The 19,530-nt window shown below is 57.2% G+C and overlaps 1 protein-coding gene across 1 annotated transcript; it reads right to left on the reverse strand.

Annotated features, from left to right (window-relative positions):
- Positions 1-2,401: 2,401 nt before the first annotated feature.
- Positions 2,402-17,909, reverse strand: MUC3A (mucin 3A, cell surface associated; the record flags this gene model as incomplete). The annotated part of the gene is made up of 13 exons (XM_059898721.1): positions 2,402-3,598; positions 3,768-3,819; positions 4,104-4,193; positions 4,283-4,459; positions 4,629-4,791; positions 5,141-5,206; positions 5,608-5,756; positions 6,360-6,418; positions 6,532-6,647; positions 7,606-7,707; positions 7,811-8,332; positions 14,733-14,920; positions 17,854-17,909. Coding segments are annotated over 13 exons (1,782 nt in total), but the record flags the coding sequence as incomplete, so codon positions are not given.
- Positions 17,910-19,530: the final 1,621 nt, after the last annotated feature.

The following is a 19,530-nucleotide window of genomic DNA, read 5'->3' on the forward strand; positions in this document are numbered from 1 at the left end:
GAGCAGGGGTGGGCAGACCCCTCCTAAGGTTGACCCCTTTCCATAGCTTCCTTTTCTCTGTGTATTAGCTTAAGGCTAAAATGTCTGTAATTAACATATTTTCATAACGTCCCTAAAGCCACGAAGTTCACACCCCCAGTCCTGGTTCCTCTCCCCTTGGCTTCTCCCAGCCAGCGCCGCTGCCCCCAACATGTCTTGGTAGGGGAGGAAGAAGTACATGAAGGCATGGCCGGCTGAGGTGGCCTCTAAGGGCCTAAGTTCCTGCGTGGCTTCTCTCACAGCCGCCCTGAAGACCTCCAAGACCCCTGGCCGCGGCTCCCACCCTCCCACCCACCCACACACTCACCACCGCCCATCACACACCCTGCAGGTCCTTCAACACAAGAGATGCCTCTTTCACCTGGCACCTTGGGCTCACTCCCCCAATGCCCCTCACCCCAGCATCTGCCCTGCCCACCCCTTCCCAGGGGCACTTCCCTGTCTCCGGGGAATCAGGAAGTCTGTTCCGCATGAGGGAACCCATGGGAATCAGCTTGTAACCAGTCTCTTCCCAGACAAATGGTCGTGAAAATGTTTAACACGGACCGCAGAGTCTGTCTCCCCCTCAGCCCTTCAGCCATTTCTAACTAGAGGGGCTGTCCCTGGCACCCCTGAGGCTCTCCCCAGGCAAGGAGGGAAGCTGCTGGACACCCCGTGGACTCCTGCCCTCCCTGGCCAGGGTTGGCAGCCTGTGCAGTGTCTCTGTGAGGTTTGCAAAGAGCCGACCCTTGGGCTGGTGCAGACCCCAGGATGAGGGCAGGCAGAGCCCCCTGTTTTCCCAGGGGGAAGCCTGGAGAACAGAAGGGGTGGGTTCCAGCTCCCACTCAGCCCCGGCGTGGGGCTTGGTGCAAACTCTCAACAGCACCGCACAGTCCGGGCCCCTTCCTCCTCACCCGCGGGTCTCCAGGGTGACTGACCCCTTTAGCTCCCAAAGGCAGGATGAGGTCATGGCCTGGGTGTCCAGCCCTTGGGCAGCCCCCTCCCCTGAAAAGCGAGGGAGGGAAGGAAGAAGGGAGGGTTAAGCCACCTGCAGCCCTGCCTGAGGCCGGCACACACCGGGACCACCGGGGAGCTTGGCCTGTATCTCACTCACCTGATGTCATGGATGTGGCAGTGTTGGGCACCCAGAGCCACAGAGCCATTGGCAGGATCCAGGTCACCAGCATCTCCCTGAGAGTGAGGCCCTGGGTGCAGGAGCTTCCCACGTCAGGAGAAACTAAGAAACGAGTGCCTCCCAGGGAGGGATCAGCTATATAAAGGACCCCGGAGACCTTTGCCTCGGGAAGGACACTGCCTGGCCCTGGGTGGAGGTGAGACGATGGGGTTGGTGGGTGACACGGGGAGTTGGCCAAAGGGCAGCCGGTCAACCCTCCTCCTCTCTAAGAGACCTGAACCTCCCTCAGCGGGGTCTCTATAGTGCGGAAGCCAGAGTCATGGGAGGGGCAGGGCAGGAGGAAGGGACAGGCAAACAGAGGTGTGACAGCGTGTGATGGTTGCCAAGATGCGAGGGCCAAGAAACCGCAGGGAGACGGTGACTATGGAGGGAGGGTCGACGGAACCCTAGAAGGAGCTGCCGGACAGACCAGGCCAAGTGAAGGACCCTCCGCCCTTACTCCCAAGAGGCCCCCCTTCGGGCCTTCCTTCCTCACCACCCACTTGGAGCTGGCCCCTTCCGAAGAAGGGCAGCGCCTTCCCCCGGGCCACCTCTGACCACCAGTGCTTCTCCTGGGTGGGACTCCCACTCACACCTGAGGCTTTATGGTCCTGGTCTCTACCCGCACACTAGCCACTGCCAGCCTCTCTCCTGTCCTGGACAAAGGTCCCGGGGGCCGTTCCGACACCCCCACCCAAAGAACCTCGTTCTGCCAGCCCTGACCACCCTCAGCTCAGTCCGACAGCCTGCTGCTGCCCACAAAAGTGGGAACAAGAGGGCCCCAGCCCCAGGCATGGCAGGCCCTGGCGTGAGTGTGTCCGTCACCCAGGTTTGTAGTCTCAAGGTCTTTCGGGATGCCCGGCTTACGCATCAGCGCCAATGACAGCTGACTCAGCTGGAGTCACCCACCTCCCTGACTCAGCCAGAAGCTCTTAACGTCAAGGGGCACAGATGACAAACCCAACAGGCTCCCACCACCTGCTCCCACCCACCCCCTGAGAAAATGGGTCCTCCAATCTCAACGTTCCCTTTGAGGACGGTCATGGTCCCTGAGAGCTGCCCACGGAACCCTTCATTCCTCGCTGGGAGAAACCTGCGCTCCCAGGCCCTCCTACATCTCCTGACATCCTTGTTCCTCAACTGAGTGGAAGCACCAGAGCATGAGAAAGAGAAAGACACAGAGCAGTTTCTTTTACAATAAATGCTATATTATGTTCAGCTGGGAGAACTGGAGACTTGCAGACTTCCTGTCCCCAGGTGAGTGAGGTCTTCCTGCAAAGGAGGCTGGGGGCTTCTGTCTTCAGAGGTTATTGTGGGGATGGGGGTGAGACCAGGGAGAGGAAGGGAGGAAGGGGCGGGGAAGGGGGTAGGAACGGGGGGGAAGCACTGAGGGAGGGGAGGGAGAGTCAGGGGAATGAGGAGGAGGCGCTGGAGGAGCTTTCCCGCCTCAGGACCCCACTTCCTCTCATCCTCAGGGACCTGGGGAAACCTACCTCCCACTCCCACCCACCGGGATCCAGGGCCTTGGGGGGTGACAGGAATAATGGAGCCTCAGAATGGGGGACCTGGCCGAGGGAGCACGACCTGGGGGTCCTAAGATGCAGAGGGCATCTGTACCTAGCTAGGGATGGGGGATGAGTAGGAGGGAGGATTTAGGACTGGGGCATTGAGATGCGGGGGGCAGGGGGGTATTTAGGGCTGAGGGTACAAGGATGGGGAAGGGGAAAGCACGGAAACTGGGGGAGATGCAGGGCTGGGCGCTGGGGTGTGGGGGAGGAGTGACTTAAGAAGTGGGTTCAGAGGGGAGAAAGTTTAAGGGATGGGGGCAAGGGGTGCAGCGGGGAGTTATATAAGGAGAAGGTAGGAGGATGGGGCAGGCTGCAGGCTGGTTACGTGCACACGGTGAGGACCCGGCAGTAGGGATGAACACAGGAAAAGGAGAAATGGAGGCCTGAGCCCTGGGGAAGGATATGGGGATTGGGGATCTCAGAGAAGCCATATAAGCATGAGGGCCAACACAGGAAGGTGCATTGGGACAGAGGTCTGACCAAGCACATCTGGTTTTCACAATAATCCCACAAGGTTTCAGGACGAGTGGGCCACACTCATTTTACAGGTGACAAAACCGAGGTTCAGAGAAGTGACTGACTTGCCCAAGGTCCCACAGTGGAAGAGCCTGGATTTGAACTGGGTCTCCAGGTGGGTTTCACACAAGTCGGGAGAAGGATAGGGGTCAGGGTGAAGTCTGATGCTGCCCAAGGAAACCAGGAGACTGAGCCTCAGGAGTCCACGGCCATCTCTTCAAAGGCAGTGCAGATGGTTCCCTCCACTGTCCGGGGCAGCGTGGAGAAGGCAGTGTGGGGCTCACAGTGAGGTCAAGGTCACCTCAGGTTTGTGGAAGTGCAACTGCCACAGAATTTGTGAGACAGGCAATGAGAAGAGGAAGCCACCCCGCAGGGGCCGGCGAAGAGGTCACCGCCTCCTTGTCCCTGCCCGGCCCCTGGTCTGAGAAGGGGGGCATCGGGAGCTGGACCTGGGAGCGCTGCTTACCATCACCCCCCCCTTGCCCCCTCACCATCATATTAGTGTCCACGTTCTCCAAGGCCACAGAGAAGTTTTCATCTTTAAATAGAGAGAGAGAAAAGAGAACAGGGGGAGGGAGAGGGAAGAGGTGGGGAGGGAAGGAAACGTCAGGAAGGCAGGGCCAAGGGGGCTCCTGTGCCCCTGCGCCTGCCCTGCGGGGACGGCCTGTGCACGACCTGGGCCTTAGAGGGGGGCGCGGAAGCCACGAGGCAAACTCTGGGGCAAGAGGTATATGCCTGTCTTGGGCAAGAGAGGTCCTCCCGTCCTGCCCAGGCCAAAATGGTACCCAGGGAAGCCCCTGTCTCCCTTCCCCAGGAGACAGGACTCACTTGTTCTGTCATCCTCGAAGCCCGAGTAAGAAAAAGTCCCCACGGTGTTCTCATCACTGGTCTCGAACCACTTCCTGTCGTCACAGGACCTGCCGGGCGGGCGCCGCATCGTCAGGGCAGGGCCGCCCGGTCTGGGACCCCTTTGCGGCCCTCAGCCCTCCACCTCCAGCGCACTCACAGGCCTCCGCCTTGGCCGCCCCTCCTCCACGAGCGCGCGACGAAGACGCTCAGCGCCACCACCAGCAGCAGCAGCAGCAGCGCCGCGGTCCCCGCCAGGCCTCCGACAAGCGCCTTCCAGGAGATGGCCACCTCGCAGCGCGGGCCCGAGAACCAGTGCGTGTCCGTGGAGAAGCAGCTGCGGGGAGCGTGTCACAGGTCACACGCCCTCACCACCTCCCGGGCCTGGTCCGCTAGTGCCCCTGGACCACGCAGGTACTAGCAGGTGGGTGACCCGGGGGCCAGGGGGCGGGGCCGGCTGAGCGGGGTCGGGTGATTGGCTCAGCTGGCTGTGGGCGGGGCCTCACCGGCAAGTAGGACCTGTCCTCTGCAGAACGCACTGGCCCTGACGACAGTCGAGGGCGCCGTCCACGCCCGCCGCGCATTTGGTGACACAGCGGAGCTTGTTCTCCTTCACCAAGGGGAAGTAGAAATCCTCGTAGCCCACGGCAGCAGCGTTGCGACAGATGGCTGTGGGATAGGAAGGGGGTTGCAGAGGCAAAGACTTCATCCACTCTACTCTGGGGCCAGGCTATGAAATGACTCTGAAAATGGATGAGGAGGACTACATTTCCGAGGGTGGGGTGTCGAGGGGTGGACCTTGGGATTAGATGAGGGAAGGGCAGGCCCCTCACCTTCTCTGCTGGTCCTCAGGTGGAAGTTACTAACAAGGGCCAGGCAGGCAGCATTGCCAGGTTCATGTCACTTGCCTCCCCAAAAGGTCTCCCCGTCCTCCCTAGGGAATTTCAGTGGACAGATGTCCCTTGTGGGAGGGGTTATGGCCTCCTGGAGCCACTTAGCCCTTTGCCCTACCTCTCACCTTCCGGGGACAGCTCCGTCCTGGTTTTGTTGTTCACCTTGATGGAATCAGGCTTAAAACACAAGACTGGGGGCGGGGGGAGGGGACACACAGGCACAGGTGGAATTGGGGGGAGGCACAGGGAGGGGCAGAGAGAGCTCTGTCAGTATGGAGGAGGTGTGAATGGGCAACAAGGGAAGACCCCTTTGGACTCCCTCATGTCCCCCGAATAGTCAGGGGTCCTCAGCCACCCTGGAAACCTTGAGCAGAACTGTCTCTTCCACAGCACCCAGGTTCTGGTGAGCCCCTCCTTAGCCCCATCCTTGACCCAGTTGGCTGGGGACCTGTGTCTCTTCTCCCAACCTGCCAGAGGTACCACAGGGCTGGCACCTGACCCCAGAAGGACCCTGTCTGAGCTGGAGCAGGCTGGGATGGTGGCTGTGACCCTGACCCCTCCCTCCAGCCCAAGGCCCCCAGCTTCTGTTCACCCTGGTCCTTCTGGCAGCCGGTCTCATTCTGGCTGACATTCTGGAGCTCCTCCTTCAGGGCCACTTTCACCTTCTCATACTCGCTCTCCAGCTGGGGGCTGAAGGGTAACTCCAGCTGGACCACATAGTCCACAACAATGCTGCCATTCCTGAGGGGGGCAAGGGGGCAGGGAGCCTTAAAAGGTGCCCAGGCCCAGGCCATCATAAGTCTGTAGAAGGGCACTTCCAGACTAACCACAACTATACGGGTGTTGGCAGGAAGTGGGCATTGAGCTGGGATTCCAGACACATTATGTCCAGCATCTCTGCCTTTGTCAGCCTGAGTAGGCGGGACAAGGAATGATTGACATTCTCTTGGCATTGCCTCAAGCCATAATCAAACCAGGCCCTCCTGGGCTCTCTGCCTCCCTCTTGCTGACCCATCCAGCAGACCAGGTGCCAACTAGAGAGAGACCAGCTATAGACCAGATACCAGGCACCATCCCTCATGCACCACCTCCCTGTTTGTCCCACTGAATCATTCACCTTCCAACATGCTTTGAGAGTAGGGGTGACATCCCTCCTACAGAGAAATGACTCCAGAAAATGATTGCAAAATATCCTCTACAGAGTGCTTCGTTTGCATCCTCACTCCATCCCTCTCTTTATGACATCTGATGATTCCAAAAGCAAGGGATGTCTTCTCCAGCACTTCTTAGTTCATCCCCCCCACCACTTGACACTGTCTCCACAGTGCCAGAAAGGTCTCCTACCTCAGAGAAAGGATCACCACCTCCTTGAACCCCTGCACATTTTGGTAAATCTTCTTCATCTGAAATGCCAAGGATCCTGGGCTCACATCTGAACATCCATACCAGAGGGTACCCAGGGCCCCAAGCTCAACTCCAGGGGCAGACCTTTGAGTTCCCTCCCCTTCCCCCTCACCTGATCCCGGAAGGTGTCCGTGAAATCCCTGTAGGCCTTAGAAGAGTTGTCATTGAGGTCCGGGGAGAACTCCTGGTTGACAGAAACCTCCATGCCCACTTCAGTGTCCACTTTGTCTGCACACAACATTCCCTGCTCTGGTCACTTCACCATCCACTCCTGTCTGAGGTCATCACCACCACCCTGACCCAGAGGCTGCTCCCGTGGCCCCTCTCCATGTTCCCTGAGAACTGACTGAACAGCAGGAGGGAGAGAGGTAGGAATTCTGGAATGAGTTGTCCTGAGATGTGATAAACACTGGAAATCAGAATGTCCAGCAGTCAGGCCTGTAGTCTCTCCCACGTCTGCCCCAGTGGGAAGCAGAATAACGGCCCCCAAAGATGCCTATGTCTAATCCCCAGAACCTGGGAATATCTTATGCTACATGGCATGGAGGAATCAAAGTGGTAGATGGATTTAAGGGTACTAACCAGCTGACTTTATTATGGGAAAATTAATGTGGACTATCTGGGTGGTCCGAGTATTATCACAAGGGTCCTTAGCAGTGGAAGAGGGAGGCAGAAGTCAGAATCAGTCAGAGGAAGATGTGAGTATGGAAAAAAGGCACAGAGATGCAAAGTTGCTGTCATTGAAGATGGAGCAAGGGGGCCTTGAGACAAGGAATGTGGGCCACTCGCGAACCTGGAAAGGGCAAAGAGATGGATTCTCTCCTAGGGCCTCCAGAAAGAACCCAGCCCTGCCAACACCTTGATTTTAGCCCTGCGAGACTCATGTCAGACTTCTAATGTACAGAATTGTACAATAATAAATTTGAAAAGTTCATCTGCTAAGTTTGTGGTAATTTGTTACAGCAGAAATTAGAACCTAATACAACTCGAAGCAGCCCAGACTGGGAGGAGGTCCCAGGAAAGAAAGTGGCCCCAGCGACCTCCTGGAGGTGAGGGTGGAGATTAGGCATGGTATGGGGTAGGGAAGAGCATGAGGCAGAAAGCAAGGATGAAGGGATTCAGCAAAATGACTGGGCCCATTAGAGTCAGTGGCACCTCCCAAGAGAAAGTGCAGAGAGCAACTCACCCATATCTATGTATTCCACAGCAAACTCACAGCGGGAGCCAGAGAAAGTGCTGGGGCAGGAGCAGTGGCTCTGCATCCAGGTGCCACCATTGTCACAAGTGCCTGGGTAGCACAGGAAAACAGGAAGTTCAGGACAGGATTGACCTTGGTCATGGAAATATAGCAAGAGAGGGAGGAGAGGCCACAAGGAGACAGGAGATCCAACCTGGGGTGGTGGTCAACCTAGACTGTGTGGTCAGCTGAGTCGTGGTCGAAGTTGTCCTGGGTGACGTAAGTGTGGAGAGAGTCTTGGTGGTAGCCGCTGGTATCCCTGGAGTGCTGGTGATGGGTGGGATGGGGTGTGTCAGCTTGCTTGAAGTCATCATGGCAGTTGAAAAGCTGCTACTTGGTTTCATGGTCACTGGGAGGCTACTGGAGCCGGGCACACGTGGGGTAGTTACAAAGTTGCTGCTGATCCAGGTGCCACTGGTGGATCTTTGTGTGCTCGTGAAATCCGTGTTAATGGGGATGGTTCCACTGCTGATAGAACTAGGTGCATCAGTCATGTTGGTGGGGTCAGTTTTGAAAACGGAAGTAGAAGTGTCCGTTTTTCCAGGGAACACAGTTGTCATGGTGGTGGAACTGGGAGAGGTGGCCTTCTCAGTAGTAGAGGTAAAAAGTGATAATGGGATGGTGGGCGTAGAAGTAACTTCAGGAACTGTATTCACTTCTATACGTGGTGTAGTGGCTGAAATGGGCAAAGTGGCTGTGATCGAGGTGGCAGGAGCTTCAGTGTGCGTGGGAGTGGTGATTTCTGTTGTGGACGTGGTGGGAGGGCTAGTGGGAGTTGAAGGGCCGGAAGTTGGGTGTGTAGCGGGGATGACGGTAATCAGGGTGGACACAGGGCTAGTGTTTGCGGTCGAACTGGAGACTGGCTCTGTGGTTGGGGCAGGTGAAGGGGAAGATGGCATGATATTTGTGGGGGTGGGTGAGGTTCTGGAAAGAGCGAGTGTGGAGCTGAGGTCGGTGGTGAGGGTCAATGGACCAGTGGTACTCGAGGATGTGGACTCGGTGGTGGCTGCAGTCTCAGTAGAGGCTGGAGTACTTACAGAGGACGGAGGTATAGTTGTGGCCGTCTGCACCATAGCAGAGGTAGGGAGGGATGACGGGAATGCAGATGTGATTCTGCTCCCTGTGGTGGAGGTGGTTGAAGAGCTGACGACTGGAGCGCTTTGGGGTGTTGTTGGCATGGGCGTGGTTACCAGGTGTGTGGTAGCTCCCTGGGTGGTTTCTGTGGCTGGAGTGGACAAAGTGGCTGTGATCGAGGTGGCAGGAGCTTCAGTGTGCGTGGGAGTGGTGATTTCTGTTGTGGACGTGGTGGGAGGACTAGTGGGAGTTGAAGGGCCGGAAGTTGGGTGTGTAGCGGGGATGACGGTAATCAGGGTGGACACAGGGCTAGTGTTTGCGGTCGAAGTGGAGACCGGCTCTGTGGTTGGGGCAGGTGAAGGGGAAGATGGGATGATATTTGTGGGGGTGGGTGAGGTGCTGGAAAGAGCGAGTGTGGAGCTGAGGTCGGTGGTGAGGGTCAATGGACCAGTGGTACTCGAGGATGTGGACTCGGTGGTGGCTGGAGTCTCAGTAGAGGCTGGAGTACTTACAGAGGATGCAGGTATAGTTGTGGCCGTCTGCACCATAGCAGAGGTAGGGAGGGATGACGGGAATGCAGATGTGATTCTGCTCCCTGTCGTGGAGGTGGTTGAAGAGCTGACAACTGGAGCGCTTTGGGGTGTTGTTGGCATGGGTGTGGTTACCAGGTGTGTGGTATCACCCTGGGTGGTTTCTGTGGCTGGAATGGACAAAGTGGCTGTGATCGAGGTGGCAGGAGCTTCAGTGTGCGTGGGAGTGGTGATTTCTGTTGTGGACGTGGTGGGAGGACTAGTGGGAGTTGAAGGGCCGGAAGTTGGGTGTGTAGCGGGGATGGCGGTAATCAGGGTGGACAGAGGGCTAGTGTTTGCGGTCGAAGTGGAGACTGGCTCTGTGGTTGGGGCAGGTGAAGGGGAAGATGGCATGATATTTGTGGGGGTGGGTGAGGTGCTGGAAAGAGCGAGTGTGGAGCTGAGGTCGGTGGTGAGGGTCAATGGACCAGTGGTACTCGAGGATGTGGACTCGGTGGTGGCTGCAGTCTCAGTAGAGGCTGAAGTACTTACAGAGGACGGAGGTATAGTTGTGGCCGTCTGCACCATAGCAGAGGTAGGGAGGGATGACGGGAATGCAGATGTGATTCTGCTCCCTGTCGTGGAGGTGGTTGAAGAGCTGACGACTGGAGCGCTTTGGGGTGTTGTTGGCATGGGTGTGGTTACCAGGTGTGTGGTATCACCCTGGGTGGTTTCTGTGGCTGGAATGGACAAAGTGGCTGTGATCGAGGTGGCAGGAGCTTCAGTGTGCGTGGGAGTGGTGATTTCTGTTGTGGACGTGGTGGGAGGACTAGTGGGAGTTGAAGGGCCGGAAGTTGGGTGTGTAGTGGGGATGGCGGTAGTCAGGGTGGACACAGGGCTAGTGTTTGCGGTCGAAGTGGAGACTGGCTCTGTGGTTGGGGCAGGTGAAGGGGAAGATGGCATGATATTTGTGGGGGTGGGTGAGGTGCTGGAAAGAGCGAGTGTGGAGCTGAGGTCGGTGGTGAGGGTCAATGGACCAGTGGTAGTCGAGGATGTGGACTCGGTGGTGGCTGCAGTCTCAGTAGAGGCTGGAGTACTTACAGAGGATGGAGGTATAGTTGTGGCCGTCTGCACCATAGCAGAGGTGGGGAGGGATGATGGGAATGCAGATGTGATTCTGCTCCCTGTCGTGGAGGTGGTTGCAGAGCTCACAACTGGAGCGCTTTGGGGAGTTGTTGGCAAGGGCGTGGTTACCAGGTGTGTGGTAGCACCCTGGGTGGTTTCTGTGGCTGGAATGGACAAAGTGGCTGTGATCGAGGTGGCAGGAGCTTCAGTGTGCGTGGGAGTGGTGATTTCTGTTCTGGACGTGGTGGGAGGACTAGTGGGAGTTGAAGGGCCGGAAGTTGGGTGTGTAGTGGGGATGGCGGTCATCAGGGTGGACAGAGGGCTAGTGTTTGCGGTCGAAGTGGAGACTGGCTCTGTGGTTGGGGCAGGTGAAGGGGAAGATTGGATGATATTTGTGGGGGTGGGTGAGGTGCTGGAAAGAGCGAGTGTGGAGCTGAGGTCGGTGGTGAGGGTCAATGGACCAGTGGTAGTCGAGGATGTGGACTCGGTGGTGGCTGGAGTCTCAGTAGAGGCTGGAGTATTTACAGAGGATGAAGGTATAGTTGTGGCCGTCTGCACCATAGCAGAGGTAGGGAGGGATGACGGGAATGCAGATGTGATTCTGCTCCCTGTGGTGGAGGTGGTTGAAGAGCTGACGACTGGAGCGCTTTGGGGTGTTGTAGGCATGGGTGTGGTTACCAGGTGTGTGGTAGAACCCTTGGTGGTTTCTGTGGCTGGAATGGACAAAGTGGCTGTGATCGAGGTGGCAGGAGCTTCAGTGTGCGTGGGAGTGGTGATTTCTGTTGTGGACGTGGTGGGAGGACTAGTGGGAGTTGAAGGGCCGGAAGTTGGGTGTGTAGCGGGGATGGCGGTCATCAGGGTGGACACAGGGCTAGTGTTTGCGGTCGAAGTGGAGACTGGCTCTGTGGTTGGGGCAGGTGAAGGGGAAGATGGCATGATATTTGTGGGGGTGGGTGAGGTGCTGGAAAGAGCGAGTGTGGAGCTGAGGTCGGTGGTGAGGGTCAATGGACCAGTGGTACTCGAGGATGTGGACTCGGTGGTGGCTGCAGTCTCAGTAGAGGCTGGAGTACTTACAGAGGACGGAGGTATAGTTGTGGCCGTCTGCACCATAGCAGAGGTAGGGAGGGATGACGGGAATGCAGATGTGATTCTGCTCCCTGTGGTGGAGGTGGTTGAAGAGCTGACGACTGGAGCGCTTTGGGGTGTTGTTGGCATGGGTGTGGTTACCAGGTGTGTGGTATCACCCTGGGTGGTTTCTGTGGCTGGAATGGACAAAGTGGCTGTGATCGAGGTGGCAGGAGCTTCAGTGTGCGTGGGAGTGGTGATTTCTGTTGTGGACGTGGTGGGAGGATTAGTGGGAGTTGAAGGGCCGGAAGTTGGGTGTGTAGCGGGGATGACGGTAATCAGGGTGGACACAGGGCTAGTGTTTGCGGTCGAAGTGGAGACCGGCTCTGTGGTTGGGGCAGGTGAAGGGGAAGATGGGATGATATTTGTGGGGGTGGGTGAGGTGCTGGAAAGAGCGAGTGTGGAGCTGAGGTCGGTGGTGAGGGTCAATGGACCAGTGGTACTCGAGGATGTGGACTCGGTGGTGGCTGGAGTCTCAGTAGAGGCTGGAGTACTTACAGAGGATGGAGGTATAGTTGTGGCCGTCTGCACCATAGCAGAGGTAGGGAGGGATGACGGGAATGCAGATGTGATTCTGCTCCCTGTCGTGGAGGTGGTTGAAGAGCTGACAACTGGAGCGCTTTGGGGTGTTGTTGGCATGGGTGTGGTTACCAGGTGTGTGGTATCACCCTGGGTGGTTTCTGTGGCTGGAATGGACAAAGTGGCTGTGATCGAGGTGGCAGGAGCTTCAGTGTGCGTGGGAGTGGTGATTTCTGTTGTGGACGTGGTGGGAGGACTAGTGGGAGTTGAAGGGCCGGAAGTTGGGTGTGTAGCGGGGATGGCGGTAATCAGGGTGGACAGAGGGCTAGTGTTTGCGGTCGAAGTGGAGACTGGCTCTGTGGTTGGGGCAGGTGAAGGGGAAGATGCGATGATATTTGTGGGGGTGGGTGAGGTGCTGGAAAGAGCGAGTGTGGAGCTGAGGTCGGTGGTGAGGGTCAATGGACCAGTGGTACTCGAGGATGTGGACTCGGTGGTGGCTGGAGTCTCAGTAGAGGCTGGAGTACTTACAGAGGATGGAGGTATAGTTGTGGCCGTCTGCACCATAGCAGAGGTAGGGAGGGATGACGGGAATGCAGATGTGATTCTGCTCCCTGTGGTGGAGGTGGTTGAAGAGCTGACGACTGGAGCGCTTTGGGGTGTTGTTGGCATGGGCGTGGTTACCAGGTGTGTGGTAGCTCCCTGGGTGGTTTCTGTGGCTAGAGTGGACAAAGTGGCTGTGATCGAGGTGGCAGGAGCTTCAGTGTGCGTGGGAGTGGTGATTTCTGTTGTGGACGTGGTGGGAGGACTAGTGGGAGTTGAAGGGCCGGAAGTTGGGTGTGTAGCGGGGATGACGGTAATCAGGGTGGACACAGGGCTAGTGTTTGCGGTCGAAGTGGAGACCGGCTCTGTGGTTGGGGCAGGTGAAGGGGAAGATGGGATGATATTTGTGGGGGTGGGTGAGGTGCTGGAAACAGCGAGTGTGGAGCTGAGGTCGGTGGTGAGGGTCAATGGACCAGTGGTACTCGAGGATGTGGACTCGGTGGTGGCTGCAGTCTCAGTAGAGGCTGGAGTACTTACAGAGGATGGAGGTATAGTTGTGGCCGTCTGCACCATAGCAGAGGTAGGGAGGGATGACGGGAATGCAGATGTGATTCTGCTCCCTGTCGTGGAGATGGTTGAAGAGCTGACGACTGGAGCGCTTTGGGGTGTTGTTGGCATGGGTGTGGTTACCAGGTGTGTGGTATCACCCTGGGTGGTTTCTGTGGCTGGAATGGACAAAGTGGCTGTGATCGAGGTGGCAGGAGCTTCAGTGTGCGTGGGAGTGGTGATTTCTGTTGTGGACGTGGTGGGAGGACTAGTGGGAGGTGAAGAGCCAGAAGTTGGGTGTGTAGCGGGGATGGCGGTAATCAGGGTGGACAGAGGGCTAGTGTTTGCGGTCGAAGTGGAGACTGGCTCTGTGGTTGGGGCAGGTGAAGGGGAAGATGGCATGATATTTGTGGGGGTGGGTGAGGTGCTGGAAAGAGCGAGTGTGGAGCTGAGGTCGGTGGTGAGGGTCAATGGACCAGTGGTACTCGAGGATGTGGACTCGGTGGTGGCTGCAGTCTCAGTAGAGGCTGAAGTACTTACAGAGGACGGAGGTATAGTTGTGGCCGTCTGCACCATAGCAGAGGTAGGGAGGGATGACGGGAATGCAGATGTGATTCTGCTCCCTGTCGTGGAGGTGGTTGAAGAGCTGACGACTGGAGCGCTTTGGGGTGTTGTTGGCATGGGTGTGGTTACCAGGTGTGTGGTATCACCCTGGGTGGTTTCTGTGGCTGGAATGGACAAAGTGGCTGTGATCGAGGTGGCAGGAGCTTCAGTGTGCGTGGGAGTGGTGATTTCTGTTGTGGACGTGGTGGGAGGACTAGTGGGAGTTGAAGGGCCGGAAGTTGGGTGTGTAGTGGGGATGGCGGTAGTCAGGGTGGACACAGGGCTAGTGTTTGCGGTCGAAGTGGAGACTGGCTCTGTGGTTGGGGCAGGTGAAGGGGAAGATGGCATGATATTTGTGGGGGTGGGTGAGGTGCTGGAAAGAGCGAGTGTGGAGCTGAGGTCGGTGGTGAGGGTCAATGGACCAGTGGTAGTCGAGGATGTGGACTCGGTGGTGGCTGCAGTCTCAGTAGAGGCTGGAGTACTTACAGAGGATGGAGGTATAGTTGTGGCCGTCTGCACCATAGCAGAGGTGGGGAGGGATGATGGGAATGCAGATGTGATTCTGCTCCCTGTCGTGGAGGTGGTTGCAGAGCTCACAACTGGAGCGCTTTGGGGAGTTGTTGGCAAGGGCGTGGTTACCAGGTGTGTGGTAGCACCCTGGGTGGTTTCTGTGGCTGGAATGGACAAAGTGGCTGTGATCGAGGTGGCAGGAGCTTCAGTGTGCGTGGGAGTGGTGATTTCTGTTGTGGACGTGGTGGGAGGACTAGTGGGAGTTGAAGGGCCGGAAGTTGGGTGTGTAGTGGGGATGGCGGTCATCAGGGTGGACACAGGGCTAGTGTTTGCGGTCGAAGTGGAGACTGGCTCTGTGGTTGGGGCAGGTGAAGGGGAAGATGGCATGATATTTGTGGGGGTGGGTGAGGTGCTGGAAAGAGCGAGTGTGGAGCTGAGGTCGGTGGTGAGGGTCAATGGACCAGTGGTACTCGAGGATGTGGACTCGGTGGTGGCTGCAGTCTCAGTAGAGGCTGGAGTACTTACAGAGGATGGAGGTATAGTTGTAGCCGTCTGCACCATAGCAGAGGTAGGGAGGGATGACGGGAATGCAGATGTGATTCTGCTCCCTGTCGTGGAGGTGGTTGAAGAGCTGACGACTGGAGCGCTTTGGGGTGTTGTTGGCATGGGCGTGGTTACCACGTGTGTGGTAGCTCCCTGGGTGGTTTCTGTGGCTGGAGTGGACAAAGTGGCTGTGATCGAGGTGGCAGGAGCTTCAGTGTGCGTGGGAGTGGTGATTTTTGTTGTGGACGTGGTGGGAGGACTAGTGGGAGTTGAAGGGCCGGAAGTTGGGTGTGTAGCGGGGATGACGGTAATCAGGGTGGACACAGGGCTAGTGTTTGCGGTCGAAGTGGAGACTGGCTCTGTGGTTGGGGCAGGTGAAGGGGAAGATGGCATGATATTTGTGGGGGTGGGTGAGGTGCTGGAAAGAGCGAGTGTGGAGCTGAGGTCGGTGGTGAGGGTCAATGGACCAGTGGTACTCGAGGATGTGGACTCGGTGGTGGCTGCAGTCTCAGTAGAGGCTGGAGTACTTACAGAGGATGGAGGTATAGTTGTGGCCGTCTGCACCATAGCAGAGGTAGGGAGGGATGACGGGAATGCAGATGTGATTCTGCTCCCTGTCGTGGAGATGGTTGAAGAGCTGACGACTGGAGCGCTTTGGGGTGTTGTTGGCATGGGTGTGGTTACCAGGTGTGTGGTATCACCCTGGGTGGTTTCTGTGGCTGGAATGGACAAAGTGGCTGTGATCGAGGTGGCAGGAGCTTCAGTGTGCGTGGGAGTGGTGATTTCTGTTGTGGACGTGGTGGGAGGACTAGTGGGAGGTGAAGAGCCAGAAGTTGGGTGTGTAGCGGGGATGGCGGTAATCAGGGTGGACACAGGGCTAGTGTTTGCGGTCGAAGTGGAGACTGGCTCTGTGGTTGGGGCAGGTGAAGGGGAAGATGGCATGATATTTGTGGGGGTGGGTGAGGTGCTGGAAAGAGCGAGTGTGGAGCTGAGGTCGGTGGTGAGGGTCAATGGACCAGTGGTACTCGAGGATGTGGACTCGGTGGTGGCTGCAGTCTCAGTAGAGGCTGAAGTACTTACAGAGGACGGAGGTATAGTTGTGGCCGTCTGCACCATAGCAGAGGTAGGGAGGGATGACGGGAATGCAGATGTGATTGTGCTCCCTGTCGTGGAGGTGGTTGAAGAGCTGACGACTGGAGCGCTTTGGGGTGTTGTTGGCATGGGTGTGGTTACCAGGTGTGTGGTATCACCCTGGGTGGTTTCTGTGGCTGGAATGGACATAGTGGCTGTGATCGAGGTGGCAGGAGCTTCAGTGTGCGTGGGAGTGGTGATTTCTGTTGTGGACGTGGTGGGAGGACTAGTGGGAGTTGAAGGGCCGGAAGTTGGGTGTGTAGTGGGGATGGCGGTAGTCAGGGTGGACACAGGGCTAGTGTTTGCGGTCGAAGTGGAGACTGGCTCTGTGGTTGGGGCAGGTGAAGGGGAAGATGGCATGATATTTGTGGGGGTGGGTGAGGTGCTGGAAAGAGCGAGTGTGGAGCTGAGGTCGGTGGTGACGGTCAATGGACCAGTGGTAGTCGAGGATGTGGACTCGGTGGTGGCTGGAGTCTCAGTAGAGGCTGGAGTACTTACAGAGGATGGAGGTATAGTTGTGGCCGTCTGCACCATAGCAGAGGTGGGGAGGGATGATGGGAATGCAGATGTGATTCTGCTCCCTGTCGTGGAGGTGGTTGCAGAGCTCACAACTGGAGCGCTTTGGGGAGTTGTTGGCAAGGGCGTGGTTACCAGGTGTGTGGTAGCACCCTGGGTGGTTTCTGTGGCTGGAGTGGACAAAGTGGCTGTGATCGAGGTGGCAGGAGCTTCAGTGTGCGTGGGAGTGGTGATTTCTGTTGTGGACGTGGTGGGAGGACTAGTGGGAGTTGAAGGGCCGGAAGTTGGGTGTGTAGTGGGGATGACGGTAATCAGGGTGGACACAGGGCTAGTGTTTGCGGTCGAAGTGGAGACTGGCTCTGTGGTTGGGGCAGGTGAAGGGGAAGATGGCATGATATTTGTGGGGGTGGGTGAGGTGCTGGAAAGAGCGAGTGTGGAGCTGAGGTCGGTGGTGAGGGTCAATGGACCAGTGGTACTCGAGGATGTGGACTCGGTGGTGGCTGCAGTCTCAGTAGAGGCTGGAGTACTTACAGAGGATGGAGGTATAGTTGTGGCCGTCTGCACCATAGCAGAGGTAGGGAGGGATGACGGGAATGCAGATGTGATTCTGCTCCCTGTCGTGGAGATGGTTGAAGAGCTGACGACTGGAGCGCTTTGGGGTGTTGTTGGCATGGGTGTGGTTACCAGGTGTGTGGTATCACCCTGGGTGGTTTCTGTGGCTGGAATGGACAAAGTGGCTGTGATCGAGGTGGCAGGAGCTTCAGTGTGCGTGGGAGTGGTGATTTCTGTTGTGGACGTGGTGGGAGGACTAGTGGGAGTTGAAGAGCCAGAAGTTGGGTGTGTAGCGGGGATGGCGGTAATCAGGGTGGACAGAGGGCTAGTGTTTGCGATCGAAGTGGAGACTGGCTCTGTGGTTGGGGCAGGTGAAGGGGAAGATGGCATGACATTTGTGGGGGTGGGTGAGGTGCTGGAAAGAGCGAGTGTGGAGCTGAGGTCGGTGGTGAGGGTCAATGGACCAGTGGTAGTCGAGGATGTGGAGTCGGTGGTGGCTGCAGTCTCAGTAGAGGCTGGAGTACTTACAGAGGATGGAGGTATAGTTGTGGCCGTCTGCACCATAGCAGAGGTAGGGAGGGATGACGGGAATGCAGATGTGATTCTGCTCCCGGTCGTGGAGGTGGTTGAAGAGCTGACGACTGGAGCGCTTTGGGGTGTTGTTGGCATGGGTGTGGTAACCACGTGTGTGGTATCACCCTGGGTGGTTTCTGTGGCTGGAATGGACAAAGTGGCTGTGATCGAGGTGGCAGGAGCTTCAGTGTGCGTGGGAGTGGTGATTTCTGTTGTGGACGTGGTGGGAGGACTAGTGGGAGTTGAAGGGCCGGAAGTTGGGTGTGTAGCGGGGATGACGGTAATCAGGGTGGACACAGGGCTAGTGTTTGCGGTCGAAGTGGAGACTGGCTCTGTGGTTTGGGCAGGTGAAGGGGAAGATGGGATGATATTTGTGGGGGTGGGTGAGGTGCTGGAAAGAGCGAGTGTGGAGCTGAGGTCGGTGGTGAGGGTCAATGGACCAGTGGTACTCGAGGATGTGGACTCGGTGGTGGCTGCAGTCTCAGTAGAGGCTGGAGTACTTACAGAGGATGGAGGTATAGTTGTGGCCGTCTGCACCATAGCAGAGGTAGGGAGGGATGACGGGAATGCAGATGTGATTCTGCTCCCTGTGGTGGAGGTGGTTGAAGAGCTGACGACTGGAGCGCTGTGGGGTGTTGTTGTCATGTGTGTGGTTACCAGGTGTGTGGTATCACCCTGGGTGGTTTCTGTGGCTGGAATGGACAAAGTGGCTGTGATCGAGGTGGCAGGAGCTTCAGTGTGCGTGGGAGTGGTGATTTCTGTTGTGGACGTGGTGGAAGGACTAGTGAGAGTTGAAGGGCCGGAAGTTGGGTGTGTAGTGGGGATGGCGGTCATCAGGGTGGACACAGGGCTAGTGTTTGCGGTCGAAGTGGAGACTGGCTCTGTGGTTGGGGCAGGTGAAGGGGAAGATGGCATGATATTTGTGCGGGTGGGTGAGGTGCTGGAAAGAGCGAGTGTGGAGCTGAGGTCGGTGGTGAGGGTCAATGGACCAGTGGTACTCGAGGATGTGGACTCGGTGGTGGCTGGAGTCTCAGTAGAGGCTGGAGTACTTACAGAGGACGGAGGTATAGTTGTGGCCGTCTGCACCATAGCAGAGGTAGGGAGGGATGACGGGAATGCAGATGTGATTCTGCTCCCTATCGTGGAGGTGGTTGAAGAGCTGACAACTGGAGCGCTTTGGAGTGTTGTTGGCATGGGTGTGGTTACCAGGTGTGTGGTATCACCCTGGGTGGTTTCTGTGGCTGGAATGGACAAAGTGGCTGTGATCGAGGTGGCAGGAGCTTCAGTGTGCGTGGGAGTGGTGATTTCTGTTGTGGACGTGGTGGGAGGACTAGTGGGAGTTGAAGGGCCGGAAGTTGGGTGTGTAGTGGGGATGGCGGTAGTCAGGGTGGACACAGGGCTAGTGTTTGCGGTCAAAGTGGAGACTGGCTCTGTGGTTGGGGCAGGTGAAGCGGAAGATGGCATGATATTTGTGGGGGTGGGTGAGGTGCTGGAAAGAGTGAGTGTGGAGCTGAGGTCGGTGGTGAGGTTCAATGCACCAGTGGTACTCGAGGATGTGGACTCGGTGGTGGCTGGAGTCTCAGTAGAGGCTGGAGTACTTACAGAGGACGGAGGTATAGTTGTGGCCGTCTGCACCATAGCAGAGGTAGGGAGGGATGACGGGAATGCAGATGTGATTCTGCTCCCTGTCGTGGAGGTGGTTGAAGAGCTGACAACTGGAGCGCTTTGGGGTGTTGTTGGCATGGGTGTGGTTACCAGGTGTGTGGTATCACCCTGGGTGGTTTCTGTGGCTGGAATGGACAAAGTGGCTGTGATCGAGGTGGCAGGAGCTTCAGTGTGCGTGGGAGTGGTGATTTCTGTTGTGGACGTGGTGGGAGGACTAGTGGGAGTTGAAGGGCCGGAAGTTGGGTGTGTAGTGGGGATGGCGGTAATCAGGGTGGACATAGGGCTAGTGTTTGCGGTCGAAGTGGAGACTGGCTCTGTGGTTGGGGCAGGTGAAGGGGAAGAT

This window comes from Balaenoptera ricei, chromosome 15 (genome assembly GCF_028023285.1).
Source record: "Balaenoptera ricei isolate mBalRic1 chromosome 15, mBalRic1.hap2, whole genome shotgun sequence".
NCBI lineage: Eukaryota > Metazoa > Chordata > Mammalia > Artiodactyla > Balaenopteridae > Balaenoptera > Balaenoptera ricei.